Consider the following 23,882-nt stretch of genomic DNA (forward strand, 5'->3'; position numbering starts at 1 on the left):
GTGCGTGTGTGATATTATGTTTGGTACTCGTATATCAAATATGTGTGAATTTACTAACAGTTAATCCAATCCACCTCCAATCTTACCCATCTTAAACAAACCCTCTACTAAGATATATATATATCTCCGGCCAAACTCGCCCTAATCAACTCCTAATTTAAATTAATCACTGCATGCATCCATCATTCTACACCCTCCAACTATTTACATACATTACATGCACAGACTGCCACCAATAGACGCTGTATTATGAAGCATATAATGTAGTCTGTAGACCGCGATGTCAGCTCACATGTGTAGGCGCTTTCAACTTGTGAAATACTACGGAGCGGACCACTCTACTCGATTGTATGTTACCCGATTTAATACTACAATAGTCCATGTTTAAATTATATAATTCATTCCACTTACCGATAAATTAAATGAAAAACTTGACTTCAGGTAACTGGCGGCCCATAGATAAATACAATTAAAACTAGCATACATATTATCTACAAAAAATACATTGTAAAACTACAAAACACATCAAAGTTGCCATGTATTACGTAACCCCGCAGTGTCAGGGAGCCGTGCGCGGGATAAAACGTGCGAATTCATACCAATAAGTTTCTCGAAACTTCAGTCATTTCAAATGAAAGTAAACATCGTGAGGAAACCGGACCAATTTCCTCTCTGAGTTGAAATGTGAGGGAAGGCTTTCGTAAGAAGGCATTGGCGCAGGCTGCGCTCATTCTTGCCGAGCGGACCCAGGCTCCTTGTAAGGCGTAGCAAAAGGCTATTATTATATAGTGCAGCGCCAAGATGTTTTATAATTGACAGGAGTAGTGTACTAGTCGATAACAAACATGATGTCGATGTGGAGGGAATTAACGGGAGAGGAAAACCGAGGAAAAGGTGGATGGACTGTGTGAGAGATGATATGAAACAAACTCAAGTGAATGATGAGTTGACGGGCGACCCCAAATGAATGGGATAAGGGCAAGCGAATGATGATGATGAGTGTACTAGTCGATAAAGTAGACTCAAATGTACAATCGCGCGCTGCTAAACTTTATGTATGCTCTGTCTAATAAGTAAATCTGTGATTAAATGTTAACCCTTTAGTCGGAAACGCTCCGTGGAAACACGCGGGACGAGCATTCCCACCACCACGTGCTGTAATATAAGTCTTATTGCTTAAAAAGAAAGTAACAGTGCTGTAAAAACATGGCTTCGTAAATGGAAGTCATGAAAGCCTGGGACACAATTTGACATTTCTCATTATTTAAATTTTGACAGTTTAGCCGTGGCATTTACACAAAAGTAGCCATTTCACATGACAGAAATCACTTTCTTGGTTCGAATCGGTTGTATGACATCATTTAAATTAGAGCCATTCAATTCTCTTGATCTAATAATTAACTGTATCAGACGCAAAGTTTTTGGTTTCGGAACGGTTGCAAGAAACCAATAGGATTCCACTCTGAATAGCAATAGAAGAATGTTAGAATATTTTCTAAACCCATGTTGTTTTACTATAAGTAACGAAATAATCTACAACTACCACAAAAAACTATGTCAACAATCAATGAACGCTAAAGTGCATAGAGTTTAGTTATAACAAGTTATAAGAAGCTTTTAAAAGGCTAACTGCATTAGGTATTGATTAGTCTAGGTCCTACTTATAATCTAACTAAATAACTACTCCGATATGAAAACAAACCCACACACACGTTTCCACCCGTCCCACTATAATTTAAAAGGGTTAAAACAAAAAGTTAATTCGTAGTGACACCCCACATGCCGAGCCATCCGGCGTATAAAAAAGCCCACAGATACAGAAACGTCATTATAAACTTGAAAAAAAAATAAAATCGAAACGTAATCCGTCTTTCTCCCTCTGGGATATGCGAGCGGGTGAGATGGAAGAATAAAGACCGGCCCAGACGTGACGGGATCTGACGTTTCCTCCGCATCGAACGATTATAAACAGATGTTATTCAGCCATAAATCTCTGTCTCGGAATGACGTATGAAAAGTACTTTACTTATAAGATTTGCGTTTGTAAAATTGATGGTAAGGCTTTCGTTCGATTTACATGGCGAGGAATACTTATCATATGAAAGATAAACGAGGACCAAATCGACTTTATAAATTGTGTCGGTAAGTATTTTAATAAACATAATTTTCATTGTCTTTAAGACAAAGCGGAACTAGGATCTGACTGTACCTACGACTGACCGAGAGAAAAAACCATAAACAATGAACTAGCAAAAACATCGTTGTAGTAAAGCAACGTCTTTAATTTGAAATCAAAACAACTGAACACCAACGGTCATTTTAATTTGTTCCAGCACATTCCAATTTTAAACTAGAGCGTACCATAGAGATAGAACGTTCCGAAATAAAGATATGGTTAAGATTGTGCCCGATAAGTTTGTATAGTAGCACGATTTTATCTTTTTAATCGGCTAAGTACGTTAGTGGCCAGAAGACAGATCGGGCTTTTAACAATGTGCTTCAGAAGAAAGAATCTTTAACTCTTTTGTTTTATTCGATCGCAACGATGATTAATTTGATAACCAACAATAATAACATTATTAAGGACATTTTAAAGAGCAAAACCTGTTATGCAGAGCGTCTTTATTAGTTTTAACAAAAAGTTTGTGTACTTGATTAAACTGCCTTGCATTTTAAATTGTATTGGAAGAAAAAACCTTATATTTATTGCTACATCGTCCGAACTAGTTGGTGTTCTTACTGAAAATACCAGTTCGTTGTCACACGTAAAAAAACGCCATATTTTTAAACTTTTAAAATTTGTCTTCAACTTCCAACAGTCATCGATTCATCGACGTTACGACATAACTTATGTCCATTCCAAATTTGAACTTAGTCAAGCGATTTTGGGCATTATTCTGAAGTAGATATGAAAGTTTGTTTTTTTGGAGGGAATCTGATCTAGCTGTCAAAAACGTTGACCGCGAAGAGAATGTGACCGCAAAGTTCCATTACTCATTCGTTTGAGCGACACGTGTATATCGTGTAATACGGGCTTAAATATACCTACATATGTACTTGTTGCTCCGAATTAGGCTTGGTTAAGTTAATGCAGTTGGAGTAGTTATTTGATATTGTAAATTGACGGTCATTCTAAATGTAGTGGCCGCTTTTCACGTCCAGACATATGTTAAGATAACAGCAGCAATTTGATGTGATGTGACTGATGTGGATTCAAGTGCATATATATAGGTAGAGAAAGCTAAAAAGAATAGTATGTATTAAAAAAATTGCCTATGTTACCCTAAAAACGAATCGAAAGACACCTCATTCACCAAAATCCGCTCAAAATGTTTGCAGCTACGGTGGAACTCACATAATAAGAATATGTACAATCAATGAATTTTGGCTTGGTCTTAGGCGGTAAATGTCGTTTAAAGTATCTTTGCAATTTTGCAAAACTCAAAAGGAATATTTTCCCAGAATTTCCAAAGAAAAAATGTAACCTTGCCACGCAAGTCCCATAAAGAGTATCCAGAACATTAGGTTGCGTTATCCGCCATTCTTATTTCCTTATTGCCGGAAACGTTTCCCGCCTTTTTGTAGTGTTCACTCGGCCATTAGAAACTGAGCCGACTTTCGAAGTCATTTGCATTCTATTTCAGTCTTTTTAATGCGTTTTTGCCAAACAGGATGAAGGGATTCCATCTTAACACCTTAATTCGCAATTTAGGTCAATTATATACATAAATTTGACCCTCTTTTATCATTTTTTCCTAACCAGGCGGCTTAGCACGGTCGCGTTTTTATCCCTTGTCACCATGCCTGTCACGTTCTAACAAGTACGTAAGTGCGAAAGGGACGCGCATAGTGATAGACGATAAAAATGGAACCGTGCTGCGCCCACAAATCATTATGATAATCGAGCCTCAAGGAGGCTTGAAGGCACTACCTTGGTTATATTTTGCGCTTTAAACGCTACATCCGCGTACAAGGACACTATTTGAAAAAAATAATCGCGGCCCAGGAGTGATTAAAGGGTTAACTAACTTGGCACATCCAAAAGCTGTAGTTATTTGGAACAAAATAAAATATATTGTTACTTAGCTTGAATGTGTTGAGTTGACGATCTTTCTGTCCTATTTGCCTGCAGTAAAAACACGCATAAACTTATTTCTAGAATTTACTTCTACTTTCTGGTAACAAATCGTACTCTTTAGTAAGCCTTTGCTAAAAATGATAATATAATTCATACCGAGCTCATAACTCAATCTCTATTAGTCATGCCACGTCAAAGCCTAGTCAATAAAGCAACTACGAACCGTCTGCATTAAGCTCTTGGATACAACACGTCACCTAGCGTGCCTTATCACGAGCCAAAAACTTTTGCAAAGCAATTCTACCCTTTACTTTCGCTACGTACGAAGCAACTTCTCTCACGGCAATATAACCCTTATCAGCGTTAAAACAAAGCTTAAAACAAAACTAAACGACCAAGGAAGATATACCCCCGAAAAAGTTATCAGTAGAATTGCAACAATGCAAAGTAATGCAATAAATCGAGTGAATTTCGGGTAGCGTGCATCACATAGCGTGTTTCAGTAGCGCATAACTGCAGGCGAAGAATTTAATAAAATGTCACGCCCGCGGTGCCAGACGTTTTCGAAAGCATATTCCGTATTGAATACGGAAACAAAGCCGATAGACTATTTAGGTCACGTGGAGGTAATATAAGTTGGATATTTGAAAACAGGGATAACGTGAACAATACACCTGTTTTATAAAGTATCCTTTGCTAACCCGATGTAATCCTCACATACAATTTTCCTGTTTATTTTACTTAGATGTTAACAGATTTTTTCTTTTACTTTCAGACACGACAGCGCCATACGTCCTATACAAAGATGGCGTGGAGCGGGCTCCGCCGGGCACGCAGTGGGGAGGGGGGGTTCTCGACGGCGGCTACCAGCCCATGCAGCACCAGAGCCCGGGCGGGCCCTCGCCGCAGCCCGAGCCGCAGCTGGCCTCCCCCGCCCCCTCGCCCTACCCTCCAGCACCCCCGCCCCCCGACCAATCCGCAGAAGAAGCCGCCCAGCAACTAGCACAGCAACAAGCTCAACAGCAAGTCCAACAACAGCAAACGTCACCTGAACACATGCAGGTCGAACAGCAGCTCCAAAACCAACCGCAAACGCAACCCACGCAGGACCACCTCGACCGCGGACCCTGCTTCATACCGCAGCCAGACTTGAACCAACAGTACACGCCGTATTTCAAAGAAACCAGACCCGCCAGCCATATGTTAGGCGGCGGAGGCTTTCCGCTACATTATCTAAAACAAAACGGAGGCGTTCTCTCCCTAGAAGGCCCGCTCGACCAATACGGAGCTCCCGAACTCCGCCACTTACCTGACATAGTGCAACCGGAGCCGCCGAAGCCGCGCAAACACAATCCTAATTCGGAACTGAGGCTGTTCAAATGTTTGACTTGCGGGAAAGACTTCAAGCAGAAGTCGACACTGCTGCAGCACGAGCGTATCCACACGGACTCGCGGCCGTACGGCTGCCCCGAGTGCGGCAAGCGCTTCCGCCAGCAGTCGCACCTCACGCAGCACCTCCGCATCCACGCGAACGAGAAGCCCTACGCTTGCGTCTACTGCCCGCGCTCCTTCCGGCAGCGCGCCATCCTCAACCAGCACCTCCGCATCCATTCCGGTGAGAAGCCATATACGTGCGGGGAATGTGGCAAACATTTCCGCCAGAAGGCCATCCTGAACCAGCACGTCCGCACACACCAAGGCGAGCGCTATTCACACATATATGCCCCTCCCTCCTCCCCGCGCGCGGCGCCCGCAGCGCCCGGCGCGCCTGCCGGCGCCGCGCGCGCTCCCCGCCGCCCCCAGCACGTTCGACTCGGTCTCGCATCCATTGGCCTTCCTATCAAACAAATTCTCGGTCTCCTCGGCGCGAACCGTTCGACGCTCCTGTAACCGTCCCTAGTTCGATTAACCCCGTCGTTGTATCACGGACTTCGGACACCTGACTGACCAAACTGTTCGATTTTTCCAGATGTCTCGCCGCATCTGATCTTCAAGAACGGGACCACGCCGACGTTGTGGCCGCAGGACGTGCCGTTCCCCCCGGACGAGGGAAAGGAGGAGGTGATGTCCACGTTCGGCGACGCGGATGGCCAGAACGGGGAGCAACGCGGGTCGTGCTTCTCCCCGGGCGACACGGCGCAGTACCCGGCGTACTTCAAAGACACGAAAGGGCTCAACCACACGGTATTCGGCTCGGGACTGTCGTTACAATATCTGAAGGGCGGCAAGTTACCAGACGTGCTAGGCGGCCGCGCGATGCCCCTGTTCGTCCGCTGCCCGATCTGCCAAAAAGAATTCAAGCAGAAGTCGACGCTGCTGCAGCACGGCTGCATACACATAGAGTCCCGGCCATACCCCTGCCCCGAGTGCGGGAAACGATTCCGGCAGCAGTCGCATCTCACGCAGCATCTCCGCATACACACGAACGAGAAACCGTACGGGTGCGTGTACTGCCCGCGCTTCTTCCGGCAGCGGACCATTCTCAACCAGCATCTCCGTATTCACACCGGCGAAAAGCCGTACAAATGCACGCAATGCGGCAAAGATTTCCGGCAGAAGGCCATCCTGGACCAGCACACGCGGACGCACCAGGGCGACCGCCCGTTCTGCTGCCCGATGCCGAATTGTCGGCGGAGATTCGCCACGGAGCCGGAGGTAAAGAAACACGTGGACAATCACATGAACCCGCACGCGGCGAAGGCGCGGCGCGCGGAGGCGAACAAGACGCCGCGGCCGCTGCCGCCGGCGGCCGCGGTGGTGAAGCCGGAGCTGTACTTCCCGCAGTGCTACGCGCCGCCGTTCCAGCAGTTCCCACCGACGCAGGAGTTCAAGCCGGCCGTGGGCCCGGGCGCGCCGCTGGCGTGCCTGCCGGCGCAGTGACCCGCGCCGCCGCCGCGGTGGCCGCCGGCGCAGCCGCAGCCGCACGCGTCGCACGACCTCTACGCCGTCGACCGCCTCTACTAGAGGCTCAGTATACGAGCGCCGCCCGCGCCTATTATATACGAGATCGCTGTAAACGAGCTTCGATCTGTAAATAACTAAATACCCAGTATGTACTCTCCGAGTCGCAGTGTACAGTATAAAGTTCGTCACGAATAGTGTTACCGTTGAGAAGCGAGTACAGATAGAGTTTTTGCTCCGTAATATTAAGTTACCACGTAAGAGTTAGGTTTCTCGGTGATTCTTCGAGCTCGAATTGTTCACGATATACGGATCCAACCAGAGATTAGACGTTTAAAAGTCTTCGTTTAAATCTAAAGTAAGATTAGAATCTTTTACCACGAGCATATTTCGCGATGAATGTCGTAGGTTCGGCGTTGTGTGCCTATTTGTAATGACTTTACATAATTTGTAGACTTATTAAGTTAATTTTATTTACGAGTTTTAAGAGATATGATCTGGCAAATATAGGGAAAGAAATGCTCAAAATATCATAAAATTTAGATAAAGTATAAGTTCGGGAATATCTTTAGGTGAATCAGAAGCTTTTTGAAGTGTAACATCAACAGATAAGTAAGAAACCAAAAACGTAGGTTACCTTTTGCCATCATGACATTTTGTTTTTAGTAAATACTAAATTTTCTGTTAAATTACTTATATGAATGCATTTAATGAACTAGAGCTACTGCGATATCTTCGTAACACATAGTGCCAAATAACGTAGTACTTTTAAACTTTTCTACAAGCTTCTATTATAGTTGGCCTAGATTAGGTTGTTACCAGTTTTTTCAACGATGTGACAATTTGAGATGCATTTAGTGGAAAGGGTCAGACTGAGAAAGGACTGTGATAGCTAGGTAGGTTAGTATCTATTCGCTCACTTAGCGTAACTTGGGATCGGATGTTTGGACCGACTCTAGAGAAAGAGTTGTCAAATTTTACTTCATTTGTACGTATACTTGTTTACAATTTGGAATTCGGAATTTTAATGTGACGTAAACGTGTCCGTCGTGAGCTATTCAAAATTGTGCTTATGTCTTTTTTCCGCGGTTTTTGCCGCGCTTTCGACTGATTTGATTGTAATTTCGAAGAGTGAGATTAGCGAATTTTACCAATTAGGGTTCGTGTGTGATGTCGCCAAGTGCTTTGCGTAGTTTGATCCGAGGGACGGAGAATGCCAGAATAATCTTATTACTAATTTTAGCTTAGACTATCTCGAATTACCAAGCAATTCGATCATTCATCGCGAAATAATTATTTAGAATAGGAGAAATAAAGATATATATGAATTTATGGCGTTGTGGAAATATTCTGGTGTTGAATGATGCGTCCTCGATTAAGTATTTCGCGTCCATGATAGTTACAGGTAGCCCTAGTACGTTCAAGAGTAGTTCGGACAAGCCAGTACCTAGTAGTGACAGGAGATATATGAGATATATCGTTGTCGAGACGTGGGCCCAGTCGCGCAGACTCTAAACCGCCAGCACCAGGATGTTTCCACCCCCCACATTTTATCCTCTGTGTCTGTCGATAGCTTACGTTACGATATATGTGATGGTTTCGTTTTCCTACTGCATAATATGAACTGTTACGTACCTTTATCTAATATAGTTGTAATAGTTGTGGGAGTCACATTACATTTGGATGCATTATTATATTTTACCACTTCACAAATTGAATGCATTAGGTACGTTTAGTATGTTACGTCAATTTTATGATGAATTATCACCCATTGGACAGTTACAAAAATTTGTAACGCTACAATGGCGCCCGAACTTTATATTATAAGTATACAGTACGTCGCGCCATTGCCGCGCCCGTCTCGCGTTTAGTTTACTTGTTCAGTTTCCTATCAAACTTTCGGAGGTTTACTAAAAAAAACATCATTATCGAAGAAAATTATAAAGCCCGTGACAGTGATTTGCCACAGATTAAGTGATCCTCCAGCCCGCGGCTGCGCGCGCGCCTCCTTCGTCTAGGGTTCCGTTTCGATATATTTTGTAGGTCACACTGTTTTACAGCCTTAAACAATAATAGCTGATAAGTATTTTTATACAGAAGTTACATACATGCGCGCGCGCGGCCGCCGGCTCCCGTACAAAGTTTGAATACAAACAATACTACACAGTGCCATAGCCGTGGAATAACCTCAGATTTATACTTATTAGATTTTTATACCGATACAAATGGATTTAATTTTTAAATATAAACAAAGGTGATTAAGTATACAGAGATTACAGATGATATTTTATACATTTATTACAAACAATATTATTAAAAGTAAATGTGAAATAGTTTTAAAGTAAGTGTCGTATTGCTATGTACTGCGATGACAGGTTTCGTTCGTATCGCGGGACATTGCGCCCGCGCAGGTAACGCTCACGCGTGTCAATGTAAATACATATCATTGGACGATTCTCAGGCAGTGTTCCAAATTTTAAATTCACACTGATTTCGTTAAAACCAAATCTATCTTCGTAGCTTGCTTGGGTTGGCACACAGTTTAGTTCCGAGTAGGTATGTGGCCATGTTCTGTTGGTCTGGCTCATGTTTTGTTAAGTTTGCTCAATTATCGAGTATGTATTACTTTTACCTAACGTTAATCGTATTAGTTCTATACATAATTATTGTGTACGCGAATATTTGTAAAATATTTTTTAGAGAGCACGGTTTAGCTTTTCTTAACTATTGTTAAGTGCTTACAGGTTTTTGTGTCGATCGACATTCTAACGTAGTTTACCATTTCCGACATCTTATTCCGAAGTATTTATATGCCGTATATTGTAAGCGTGCCGTCCAACGTACTCTTCTCACATGCTTTGCTCCACTCTTTAGTTTTATAATTTATAATCAATTACCATCACTATAACAATCGCATGTCTTCACTAGTACCCATTAGCGATAGTTAGGTTCTTGCCTTATCTATCATATTTTAATGGAATTAAATTCCATTGGAGTTTAGCCACAAAATGTGCGCTATGTGACAGAATACTTGCTTATCATAGATTCACAGAGCTAATGAATATTTTGTAGCATGAAAACTAGATGGCGCCACAAACTAACAACAAAAATGTTGCTTCATGCAGCGCCATCTTGTGACATCAACGAAATATTCTTTCAATATATCTATGATAACTGCTTATCTGTGGATATATAAAGAAGTTGCTTCGAGCGATCTGAACGGATCTTGAACTTCTATGCTCTAATGTAAGAGTAACCTTACCACTTAATTAATTTTGTATACTTTTATTGTTAACGATAAAAAGGAGAGAATAAGATTGCATTGTCTTTATATACTCTGCATGTAAACTGATAACAATGTCAATTGTATGTAATACAATGTTTTCCCATAGCTCTGAACCACAGCGTAGCTTGGTAACAAAATTGTTAAGACTTTGACAAAAGCATTTAACGAATTCCTTTTTGATTTATGCATTTATTTGTGATCTCATTGCAATCTAAAAGTTTAATCGTAAGTAATTGGCAAAGACTCTTTAAGTTTAAGTCTGATTATACGAATGGTTTATATGCTTACGTAAATGTAATTCAAAATATTGTATGCCCGAAATCAGCATACGAAAATTCCACTTACCGGATTAAATTTGTATTTAAAAACGTTTTTCTTAACTTTAAGGACTAAAATAATTAAAATCAGGCAAGTGGGGTTACATTTAGCACTTATTATTTCCTCACGTGTAGTTTCCAATTTTGTGACTGATTCAAAGTAGAAATGTCAATTTATAAATCCAAAATTCTTAATCTTATCATATCAATTGATGTTTTCTACGATGAGTCTCTCGTTACGATGTAAGCTTGTCACGATATACCAGGGGTGACGGAAGCTTAGATGTAACGTTTAGTTTCTAATCGTTGGCTACGAATTATTTTGACGTCTTCCATTGCCGCGGCGCTGAACAAGTGTCGCGACGGTATAGCTTTATTTGACTCGTTTTCCCTCGGAAACTCTGCAGCTAGTGCAGTTCAGTGCAATACACTTGACATTTGGCGATGTATATTTTAATTTAATTTGCTAGTATAGTGCGAATAATTGGTAGCCAACCGGCCTACTAGTTCGTTAGATACCTACGTACTCACTGCCACACTCGCCGACCGCTCACGATGGAAACGATGATTTCTTATCACAATAGACTTGTTGAAACAGTTCCACAGTAACATAAGTGTTGTTGAATTTTTTATAAAAGATGAACATATTAGATAAATGATCTTGTAGTCTGGATTGAGTTTTTTACAGATTTTATTGAATGCAGTTTTTACGTCAAAAGATGCGTCGCCTATCAAGCTTATTTTTGCTACAATACTTATTTAAAAAGCAATACAATTCATTATACCGACATAGTATAAACAATAGATATACAGAATATACTTACAATATATACAATACAATAGATTATACAATAAAACGGTGATATATTATAGTTTGTTTTTATACAGGAGCGGGATAGGCGGCGCACCTACAGATTGGTTTCATTAATGGGTGCTGTTATATCATTAATTGTACATATTTATTGTAATATACAACAATAGACTGGTAATTTTACACTGTTGTAGGTTTCTACAGAGTTATTAGCCGGAGCTGCGGGGGGTCCGAGTATCGCAAACGTTTTGTCTATGGGATAAGTTACAGTCTTCCAATATTTATCATTTGCTGAATTAAACATAGCATTTATCTTACTAGGATTGTTTGGCGAGAAAAGCTTTGATTAAATTACAGACGGTATAATTCATTTTATCTGAAATATCCAGATAAAATCTACTTGCAATAGACATAAATATCATTACCTACCTTCTCATTCTCACTAAATCACAGACGAACGTTCCTTTTAAAAAAATGCTTAAATTGCATATTTAGTAAGTCATCTGTGTATACTTCATTTGCGCAAAAACTTTACATATATTTTTTTTCATTGAAATGTTGTGAGAACCAGAAAAAAAAACACATTCAAACCCTACTCTGATAAAGTTAGATTTTACCCTTGATAAAAACGTGATTAACTTTCTAAAGAAATTTAGAATATTTTAGAAGCAAACATCCAAACTTTGCAAGTAAATTGATAAAATGTACCTATATTAGAATATCTACGCAAAAAAACCGTCTTTCACAATGGAGCTCATGTAGTAAATATAGGGATGTGAGTTTTAGATCTAGACCAGAACATTATGTTTAATTTAGTACCTGCTCCCATGAACATGGCCTAAGCACCCCCCATAGCTCCCGTCCGATGTTACACAATAGAGTATATTTTCGTACATAACTACAAATACACCGAAATAGACTATATGAAATTGATTTTAAATAGACAATCCCAGAATACAAGATCTAACTTTTTACACACAGCCGTATAAAACCAGATTTAAGTTTTATTTTACAATAGATTTCTGTTTATAAAATTTGAAACAGTTGGCGATATGGTCACGATCCAGGCGATAAAATTAATGTTGGCATATAAAATAAAATGTAAATATGTTTTTCTAGTATACGTTCTTCCAAAATGATAATATCAGTATTAAATACAAAATTCAACCTTTTTTAGGTCAAAAGTAAGTGTGATCTATAGAAAATTTTTGCATTAGACTTTCTTGGTGTATCTTATAATAGTTATCTTTAGTTATTGTACTTTTATTTAGAGGTATTTTACGTATGATCTTGCCTAGTTTTGCATTTATGTTAGTTACATTATGATTATGTTTGAAGTTGATACCATCGTATTTATGTATATTAATATTGTATTAAGGGTTTTGTTTGTTTTTTTGACATTAATAGAAGTAAAATGTTGTAAAAAGTAAGCTCGTTGTATTTTATCAAATAAATACTTTTTAGTCCAACTGAAGCAATATTATGCAGTTTTATTTAACCACAATCACCTTGTTACGAAACTTAATGTATGAAAATCATCATCATCATCACCATTAGTAACACTACTACCAACTACTAGATACTAATTATGAATTCAGGTTCATTTTTAAGTTCCAATCTACCAATATTTTACTACACAGATAACACTTTTCAGTGATGAGTTGAAACAGTTTTTCAAGTTATACCTTTTTTATAAATGCGCCATCTATTGAATGTTCAGGCTAATTTACCAACCTTATCAACTAGATGTCGCTAGCTAAATAAATAAAATTGGCCAACGGGGAATCCTGGCCAATGATAGAAGAGAGAAGAGATTAAGATTTCCGAAGACTATCCTCTCTTTTTAAGTAGGGAATTACACAATGCCGTAGAAAATGTATTTTTTGGATTCCGTATTATTTATGGTTATACGTTGAAAATAGTACATTATTGTCGAGGTTCGGAAGTAGCTACTTGCAGGCTGAGGATTCGTTTTAAACGGACGACCTTGGGAGTCCGTTTAATTGAATCCGAAGCCAGCAAGTAGCCTTCCAGCCGAGTCATATATAGTGCTTTTCTCAAAAATGGTGCAAGAAATATAAATATCATAGAAATATTTTACAAAAGCAACGTTCTTACGTATATATTTTCACAGAAAAAAGTAGAAACAATTGAAAAAATTAGCTTTGCCGCCTTTTTATTTTTTTAATAAAAAAATAGAAGTGTATTTTTCTGCCGAAAATACGCCAACCTATTTGAGACAGCTAAATAGTCGCGGTACTAATCATCTGTTTGGCTGTTTAATGGGCCTGTGCCTTCATTTGATATGGCCATTTCAACTTTTAAAAAGTTTGGAACTCGACAAATAATGGAATTTGTATGCAACATTGCAGTCCCAAAATCGAGACTGCAATGTTTTTAACTTTTTAATTTTTGACTGACCATAAACTACGCGCTTCGCGACGTATTTTTTAAACGGCAAAGTCGACTTTGCCGTCCATTTTTGAGAAAAGGTTATTTTTGATTCTAAAGAAGTAAGTAAATACAGTAAATATTTTGGTTTGCATTTTATTTAGTTTTTCCTACGGACTATTTACATTTTCATTCATTAAAGCTTCATTTACATATTTCACAATGCATTACTAAAATCCACTTATAGTTATAACATAAACACTAGATAGCGCTATACAGCTGCCTAACAATTTGCTGTAACTAGCGCTAACCTTTGAAAGTCAATTTACCGCAAAACATGGCACAGTGCAGCGCCATCGCAGTGCAGTTCAAACGTCAAAACCACTTATACTTCGTCGACTACTTAGGTCTTTTGTCTATGCCATTGGCGTACCACAGATGAGGTGAAATCATCATAAATTAAGCACTGGAATCTATGGTTACAGAATACATTTAGATTAGTTCTATGATGTCTTTTTTGCATGGAAAAATCAGAAATACAGCCCATGTGAGGTGTGCCTAAAACAAGAGCAAAACTCACCGGCCAGAGACGAAACAGGTATACACTGAACCACCACGGTAAACACTCAACTATCATTTCTTCTTATTAACTTGTCTATGCTTTCCTGATTCTTATAAATGCAGAGATCCATAAAAGTCAGTCCCAGCAACAGGCTATGCCCAAGCATGTCTTTTGGCAGGTCTTTCTGCGACCTGAACATGGTTTTCAGATTCTCTGGTACTTTGACCTGGGATTCTAAAGTGTTTTGGAGTATCATTTCTACTGTTTGGTCTGTTGATACGCGTTCGTTGCCGACGAGAGTTCCATATAACCTGTAAATGGATATTCATTTAAATTAGACCACAGATAAAAAAATGTTTTGCAAATTTGACGCCTTCAGTAGATGGCGCTGTAGAGCTCTTTAAAATGGGGTTGGCCGGTCGAAGTATTAAAGCAGATGGCGCCAGCATAGCTTGCCCTGTCAATCCCTAGAATTGTATCAAATTTTTGTTTTTTTATGGAATGTTATGCCCTGGATGCTAGCCGTTTAAGCCAAATCTCATAGAAAAAGGGGCAAGCTATGATGGCGCCACCTATGCAAGCCTTTGACAGTTGCCAACCCCATTTGTCAAACATATAACCCCTTGGAACTCAAATATTAGATATATAGCTACCGAAAGATTTAAAAACCCTGAGCAGTAAAGTTTCGTAAAGTTAAGTTGAAGCAATTCTAAGAGTCAGATAGCAAATAAACTAGAAAAATCCCCGGTAGATGGCTCCACTATACCTACGTATGAAATGAAAGTGCTTCACAACTTAAAAGTTTGTGTGTAAATTCAGCAAAAAAATAACAGCGACATCTGGCGAGAAATAGAAGGACTTTTTAATAGTTGCATCGACAGTTTAATAGATGGCGGTAGAACGGAAAGGCCGGTCGTTAGTTTACGATTAAAAACCGCAGTGTTTTTTTTTTTACTAAGAGAGCAATTTCATTAGACGACTTCTACTATGCGCATAAAAATATGAAGGTTTCAATTTAGTGTAACAAATTCACAGTAGTGTAGTTTATTACATTAGTTAGAATGTTTACTTATTCATTATTAATTACTATATATTATTTCATTTCCATTAATAGCGAATCTCATATTATAAGTCTTCAATAATCAGACTTTCTTAGAGATATTGTGTTCATATATTTAATTACACAAACAGGTCTACCGCGATATAATTTTATTGTTTTGACCTTTAATTCCGACGTTTCAGCTGAGTTGCACCTGCTGTGGTCACGGAAAGACTGACGTCCCAACAAATGTCAATGGAGATATTAATAAAACACCACTAAACTACCCGAAATTAGTTTATAAAAATGTTCGGGGTAGACAAAGAAATTGCAGCTACCCGTTAAAGTTTAATGTTTAATGTTGTTTGTGTAATTAAATATGTGTACAAAACGCGAGAGTTTAAAGTGTTAGATATTGTGTTTAAAACAACCTGCCGATATTATAAAAAAATGTAAAATTTACCTATATGGAAGTGAATGTCTTAGAAAGTATACTTTATGTTTGGGAACATCCTCTTTATCTTGGTCATCAAAGCTGAAACAAAAATATACATAAGAATAGAGTAGTAAATAGCACAAATGTGCAACAGTCATAAAAAAACACGAAATTTATTTGTTTATAAACAAATAAATTTCGTGGAATTTTTTTGGTGTCGTGAAGCTCACCGTTAATCCTTTTTATTTAATCCTTATTATTCCTTTATTTATCTTAGGTCTTAGGTTAGGATTTAATAATATGAATATAAAAGTAAAATACAAAAGCACATAAAAAACAATAAAAAATACATATATACACATTATAAAAAACCTAACCTAGGGTGCCGCCGGCAGCGGGGCAGGGCCCAAGTTGTCGGTGGTCAGGGCCGCAGAGTGAGGATGAGGAATCGACGTACTATACGCGCCGTGTCCAAAATTACCGCCTTCTGCATCTTATTATTATTATTAAGGTAGTTCGTAAAACAAGATAGTATTTTTTATTCAAAACCTGGCAATATCGCCAGTGGCTAGCAAGGTTTCTTTCCAACGCCATCTGTGCTTAGCTTAATGCACTTTAACATGTGAAGCGAAAGAAAAATGTGTGGTATCACTAGATGGCGCTGCCAGGCTACTGGCGGCGCCATGTATGTTTATAATAAGTTAATAAGGAATATTACGCAAAACTCTACGTAGGGGGCGCCACTACCGCTATCCATCACAATGTTGGGGTCTACCGCGAAACAAGAAAATCGAAATTTCGTTATCTAACCTCTCTATCACTCTTGCATATTCGAGCGATAAAGAGACAGATAACTAAATTTCGATTTTCGCGTTTACCGGTAGGCCCTTGTTAACAAGCCGCCTTGATGCATCAATGTCATATTTTATTGTCTGTGAAAACTTGTCAAAAAACAATTTAAGGCACAGTATGTATAAAGTTAATCTATGGTTTACTAGCTAACTTAGTGCTGCACTCTGGCGGCAGAACAACAGAACATTGCAGTAATACCCCCTATTATAACGAATGGTTGCTAATTTTAGGCTGCCTACTAAATAACGGGTGTTTTAAAATTGAAAGAATAATGTAAAATGTAGTACTTACTCTCGCGGTAGATTTCGCTACGCTGTCTAAATATAACCAAAGACATATGTAACTTCGTAGAAGATGAATAAAGTCTAAGGAAAAAACGTGCCTCGGAAATCAAGAAAATGTCATTCTCGGATAAATGGCGCACACAACTTTGGCCTATGCTCGGCTAGATGGCGTGACGACACCATTTCATATTTAACAATTTTAACACATAGATATCAGTGAATGAACATGGGTCAAAATGATATAAAAATAATAAAATCATTTATCCATATATATACATTTTTTTGATAATTTTATACGTTGTCATTTTGCGTTTTAGTCGGTTATCGATAGATGGCAGTAAATTTACTGTGACTACAAAATTTACTATGACAGGACCCCTCTATACTATCATTCTCTTTGATATAACGTAAATAAACAAAGAAGTGATGGAAAATAAAATTCACCGATGTTCAGAAAGGCGGCGAGCTTTCATTTTGTTTGATTCTATTTATTGTTTAATTTCTCTATTCTTCACGTCTCTGTTTGAACGCTTTAACCTATTTCAAATTCCCACGTAAGTACTTAAATAACAGTTCAACTGCCTCAATCTGTCCAACCAACTTGTTATTTCAGAATTAGCACAAAAGCAGGAAGATACTCTATTTTATCTAAAAAACTCCATATTTTGGCTTCAGCTTTTATTACGTGGAAGTCCACTAGATGGCGCTGCGGCGCTGTACATTTCGATCGCTAAATGTACTCGTATGTTAGTTCCATAGTCTATGCTAAATATTACTTACTCAACATTACTAGAATTGATCATAGCCACAATCATAGCGATCATCTGTGCTTTTTGCAGATTCACCGCTATAGCTTTAGCGTTGCTAGGGTCGCTGCCGGCGGCCCGGAGAGATGTGGCTTCAGCCTTCATTACATAAATGTCAGCTGGAGGTAAACGGTGGGTTACGGATGATGCCTGGAAAGAAAACATACAACTGAGAAACATGTATAATGAATGAGATTCTTATGAGATTTTTTGGATTCCATGCAGCAAGGCCTCGGAGTAATTAACAATGTAGCCGCCATTTACAGGCGGTCCCCCCTGTCAAAAATAGGCGGCCAATGGTCAACCACATGTCAACCATATGTATGGACTGACGTTTATCTGACATGACGTACCATTTGATGTGCCCCTCCCCCGCAAAAAACGGCAGACTATTTTGTACCGAAAATTTTAGACATGGCGTCTCCGTTGGTTATATCCTCTAAGAGTACAGCCGTCGAAATGGGGTTAGCAACTGTCAAAACTTTTTATACACGGCGCTAGCACTGGTATTACCTGTCTCTAATTTTGTTCTATGACATTTGTCTTAAAGGGCCATCTGTAATAGTTATTTGTTTTACAAGGGGGCAAAGTTGTTGTTTAACCGCTCATGCTAATATTGATACCCGAGCAAGCGAAAGATTCAACATGTGCGAGTTGGACTCGCGCACGAAGGGTTCCATACCATAATGCAAAAAACGGCAAAAAAAAACGGTCACCCATCCAAGTACCTACTGACCCCGCCCGACGTTGCTTAACTTCGGTCAAAAATCACGTTTGTTGTATGGGAGCCCCACTCCAATCTTTATTTTATTCTGTTTTTAGTATTGTTGTTATAGCGGCAACAGAAATACATCACCTGTGAAAATTTCAACTGTCTAGCTATCACGGTTCGTGAGATACAGCCTGGTGACAGACGGACGGACGGACAGCGGAGTCTTAGTAATAGGGTCCCGTTTTACCCTTTGGGTACGGAACTATAAAAATTGAACCACGAGCGTAGCGTGTGGTTCGAAAAAGGGAAGGGAAAAGGGAATCTTGAGTGTTATTGATGTTTTGGGTTGATAAAAATTACCCTATGCCCTTTCTCGGGGCCCAAACTATCTCCATACCTAATTTTGTCCAAATTAGTTCAGCCGTTTAAGGATGAAGAGGTAACAGACAGATAGACAGACACACTTTCGCGTTGTAATATTATAGTAGGTAACACGGGTCACTCACGTATTTTCGATATGTTTCGCTTCATATAACGGGTGCACGCGTTGGAGAACCGACGGCCGACTCATCAGACACAATCTTCAACTTAAAATACGATTTGTGCCCTGTTATCAAAAGATTGTAACTTTGTAACTTGTAAAGTAAGTGGAAAGTGGAAGTCCCTTTTTGACAGCTTTTGTTAGAAAGGGACTTCCACTTGTATTACAAGTTACAAGCTTTTGATAAACAGAGCACTGGTCTTCTAAATGGCGCTGGATAGGATATGTTTTACGAAGGCCAAACAACCACCTATCCAAGCAAGGGCTGACTTGGAAAATTCCTGGAAAAAGGGGGGAAAGGTCGCCCACATCCCACATACCACGTCGAGGCGCACAGTGGAGAAAGAGGCTGCACCAGTGGCCTCGGCTGGACGGAGCTGGAGGAGGCCGCGCTGAACCGCGAAAAATGGAAATCCCTTCTGAGAGCCCTATGTCCCTGATGAGGGATAAAAGGATACCATCATCATCAAATGCCTATACTACTACGCTATATGTAAGTATACTTAATAACAAAACAACTTACAATATCATAAATATCAGTGATCTGAAGTTTCTTCCCATCCGGATAACTGATAGGGTCATATCTCCAATCAGCCACTGTGTAGTTGCTCCGGTTGATCAGGGTCCAGACAACTGAATTGACGTTGATGTATACCGCTAGGACGGATTGGCAGTTCTGGAAGAACAAGTTTTTAGTTTTAAAATATATTTTTGATACAAGTTTTTATTGCTTACTCCATTTTTCTTTGTTTTTTACATATATTTAAACTAGCGATCCGCCCCGGCGTCGCACGGGTTAACAAATTATACACAAACCTTCCTCAATAATCACTCTATCGATAGGTGAAAACTGCATGAAAATCCGTTCAGTACTTTTTGAGTTTATCGCGAACATACAAACACACAAACAGACAGACATGGCGATCTTTATTTAAAAGGTGTAGTGATGAGCACAAGCAACCCAAACTCAAAATGTGTTGTTGGGTATGGATAGAATTATTTTAATTAACTTTAATTTTTATTTAAATACAATGAAGTCTGCTGCAAATATTATCTACGGTTTGTTTTATATATAATACAGTGAAACCTGGTTAAGTGGGACCTGGATAAGTGAGAAACCTCTATAGCTGGGACTCATGGTGCGGTCCCGACACTTTAACACTGAATTACCTCTGTTAGTGAGATTAAACGAACCTCTATAACTGGGATTAGTTGTTGTGATTTTATAGTCACATTTACCTCTATAATTGAGACAGAGAGTGTATTTTACCTCTTTTACTGAGACTATATTTATAAGATTACATTTTCCTAATTGTTTTTTTAGAATGTTATACGACATACCTCTGTATCTGAGATAACGTCAATCTATGACCTCTCTAACTTGGACTTTATTGATCTATTTCCGTATTCTTACTAACTCTTAGTCTATCCACAAATTCCGCATTTTCTTAATTGTGTCTAAACGACTTCAAGTTTCATTTAATTACTTTATGTAGTTAAAACTATCGAAACGATAGCTGAAATCTTGATTAGTAACAAGAATAAACAAATTTTCATTTAATTAATTTCTAAGACGCAATGAAGTCCGTATCAAATTTAATTGAAAAAATGTATCCTTTGGAAAATCATTCAAAATAAATTCAAAGAAATATTTAAACAGACTTAAAAAATATTTAGGGACAAGGATTATTTTTTGACCTAAACATTTAAAGATTATTACAAAATACCTTATTTAATTAACCACCTCTATAACTAAGATATATCCTCTATTCTCACCTCTATTAATGGGACCCTCTGTAAATGAGACAGAAATTTATTTGTACCTGGCTAACTGAGAGCCTGGGTAAGTGGAAAACCTCTTTAAGTGAGACAAATCTGCTCGTCCCTTGAAGTCTCACTTATCCAGGTTTCACTGTATTATCACTTACCTGACAAAGTAACCTGCATAGTACAGTCCAGTTCACACTTCACAAACATCTTTAGGTACAAGCCAACATTCCAAAAATATATTTACATTACCTTACTGTCAGTGTCATAAAGGCGTGACGTGTAAATATATTTTTGGTACTTTGGCTTGTAAGATGTTTGTGAACTCGGCTGTACAATATAAACTGGTTTATTTTTAAGGTCATTCAATAAATTCATACATTGGATAAAGCAATAGAATACTTATTGTCACAAAAGCGAGTCATGTAGGTAGGTACATCAATTTTTTTAATCAACCCAACAAAATGGACTTACAGCTTGGCAAAAAAGAGTAGAAATTAAAAAGAGGCAACACTGTAGTGTCGTCCCGTTTTCTTATATAAATTGGTTTGAAAGCGACGACACTACAGTGCTGCCATTTTTTAATTTCTACTCTTTTTTTGCCAAGCTGTAACCTAAAGTAACTACAAAAATATTGCATTGTGTGTGCAACAGCCAAATAATTTTTATTTTTATTAAAGCCAAATAAGGGGCTGTCCATAAATTACGTCATCGATTTTTGACGATTTTGGACCCCCCCCCCCCTATAATCATCCAAAAATCATGCTTCAAATGACCCCATTTCCTCCTACTTCATGCTACCGTCATCCGATGTCCAGACCCCCCCCCCCCTAATTTGAAATGACGTAATTTATGAATAGCCCCTAATACCATATCAAAATACATTTTGAAATGTTGATAAATATTAAATATTAGTACTAATATAAACATGCCATTCTCAACCAAAAGGGTACTTATTGTCAGTTGTCAATAAAGAACTATTTTCATATAGCTTCTATTTGAAATCAACCTTATCGACAACCGTCAAAACCTTTACCTACCTACCTACCTTGCCTACCTTTTACCTTCCTACCTTTACCTTACCTACCTTTTGGTTGAAAATGTCACAAATACTGGAAAAGACTAATCTAAAAGTGAAAATGTATAACAATCATAAACCGAATATTGACTCACCTGTCTAACACTTTCACTTAAAGCAGGATGCAAAATCTGTCCCTTAATTTTATTACTCCTCTTCTCTTTCTTCTCCGGACCTTCAAGTATGCTGTCATACAACTTGATGGCAGTTCTCTTAGTGAAACCTTCTACTAGCTCTAAGTCGGATAATGTGTTAATTTCACCCTTGTTGTTTCTCCATTGAGAGAATTTCTTTAACTTTGCTTTGCTTATGTCATAGCTGAAATTCAATTTCAATTTTATTGTAGAAATGCAATGGGAAGAAACAAACCTATAAGTAAACCTAACCCTAAACTAACCCTACCATAACCCTATTATGGTTTTTTATGTTAATAAACATTTGTTGAAAATAAGTTTTGGTTATACAACTGTGTGCGTGGAATGATGATTGATATAAAATCTCCTTTGTCCTTCCCCGCACCTCAAACTATCTTCATATCAAATTTCATCTATATTGGTTCACTGGTTTATCCGCTAAGAGGTAACAGACTGACAGTTACTTTCGGATTTATAATATTACTAGCTTTTGTCCTGTCAGGATCGAGTTAGTAATTTAGGTGCCTTTTTTTTTATCCAATCATGAAGCCTGAAGCGGTAACAAACAGACTGACAGACACACTTTCGCATTTATAAGTATGGATTAGAAAGAACTTGTAAGAAGGTAAGCGATCTTGACATATCTTTTAATTGAAAAACGCTTTTTAAAAATCAATAACTATTACTTATGAAAGCAGAAGAATATAAAAGATCGTATTAGATTCATAATTGTTACATATTTGCCGTAACTTATTTTAAAAAGTGTTTTTCAATTAAAAGACACATCAAGATTGTTTACCTTATTTCTAATGCTAAAAAAACGAACTATAGGGATAAAAACCCTGCTAATATTGTTATTACAAAAATTATGATTAAGAATAAATGCAAGTCTGTGTACCGACTGTACTAACACTACTAACATAGGTATTCAATGAAGTAAATAACAATACATACTCTGAAATTTCAGCCGTGGCATCATTGATAACTTTGATAATTTTCTCCTTTTGTACATCTGAGTATTTGTCGAACCCTTGACTGTAGAAACATCTAGGACTGGTTAACACTCGGCAGTTTGAGGAAATGTAACTCTGTAAAGTTATTCAACATTTTGTTACGATTAAAACTATTTTCCACTAAAAAGGTTGTGTATAACCTCATTATAAAAACCAGCCACTGGCAGTTTTATATTTGTAAAAAGAAATACACAAAGTAATATTTAATTTATTTTGAGGTTATGCGGCTTAGGTTATGTTTCTCTTTACTACATTAACTATTAATAGTGAAATTATAGCTTACCAACTTTTTCCACGGTTGTAAATAAAGAGATATCATTGTCATTTTAACTCAGCATAACAGAATTAACTGAAAATTTTGCCATAAACTTCATTCAAGGAAGACTCGACTTCGACGATGGACAAAATCAAAACAATGCAAAATGCAATGTCAATGTCAAAATTGACATTAATGTCAAGCAAATGTTATCAAGAAAATCTCACAGCTCACAGAATTGAGAATGTTTATTTCACAACCACATTGATGATCGTGTAAGTTGGAAAATAATTGTTTATCAATTTAAAATACCAATAATCCAAAACAAGCATATTTATAAAAAGTACATTAGCAGCAATTTTCATTACAACGCCATCTTGTACAAATTACTGAATTTATGTCGCTATGGAGATATGAACAATGTGCAGCTGGTTCAGTAACTCAGTTTTTGTTTCGTAGTAAATCGCATAGATGTCACTAGAACAGCCTTCATTATTATATTTTTACTTGATAAATATTTTGAGCAGCGAAATAGTCGATATGTCGCACGATACTCGTAATACCTTAGTTATTAATTAACATAAACTCTAAAATTAGGTACAATGTAAATAAGTTAAT

At 38.3% G+C, this 23,882-nt stretch overlaps 2 protein-coding genes and 1 long non-coding RNA gene across 3 annotated transcripts in view; 2 read left to right on the top strand and 1 right to left on the bottom strand.

The window, feature by feature from the left end:
- The window catches only part of LOC134795665 (zinc finger protein 3), a 63,560-nt gene extending 53,589 nt beyond the window's left edge, over nucleotides 1–9,971 (top strand). The window contains exons 2-3 of the mRNA XM_063767581.1: nucleotides 4,854–5,693; nucleotides 6,048–9,971. Of these exons, the coding sequence (XP_063623651.1) occupies nucleotides 4,854–5,693; nucleotides 6,048–6,958 (1,751 nt within the window). The 3' untranslated portion in view covers nucleotides 6,959–9,971. The remainder of the gene's footprint in view (nucleotides 1–4,853; nucleotides 5,694–6,047) is intronic.
- LOC134795738 (uncharacterized) overlaps nucleotides 1–23,882 on the top strand; it is a 319,587-nt gene that overhangs the window by 114,626 nt on the left and 181,079 nt on the right. The gene's annotated exons all lie outside the window — the stretch shown is intronic.
- Nucleotides 14,170–23,434, bottom strand: LOC134795701 (uncharacterized). Its single transcript, XM_063767637.1, has 7 exons — nucleotides 23,292–23,434; nucleotides 22,950–23,083; nucleotides 21,957–22,179; nucleotides 19,540–19,692; nucleotides 17,738–17,913; nucleotides 15,849–15,920; nucleotides 14,170–14,657 (listed from the first exon to the last, which is right to left on the bottom strand). Exons 1-7 carry the CDS (start codon nucleotides 23,331–23,333, stop codon nucleotides 14,411–14,413), a joined length of 1,047 nt encoding a protein of 348 aa, XP_063623707.1. The 5' UTR covers nucleotides 23,334–23,434; the 3' UTR covers nucleotides 14,170–14,410.

Source organism: Cydia splendana, chromosome 12, assembly GCF_910591565.1.
Source record: "Cydia splendana chromosome 12, ilCydSple1.2, whole genome shotgun sequence".
In the NCBI taxonomy this organism is placed as follows: Eukaryota; Metazoa; Arthropoda; class Insecta; order Lepidoptera; family Tortricidae; genus Cydia; species Cydia splendana.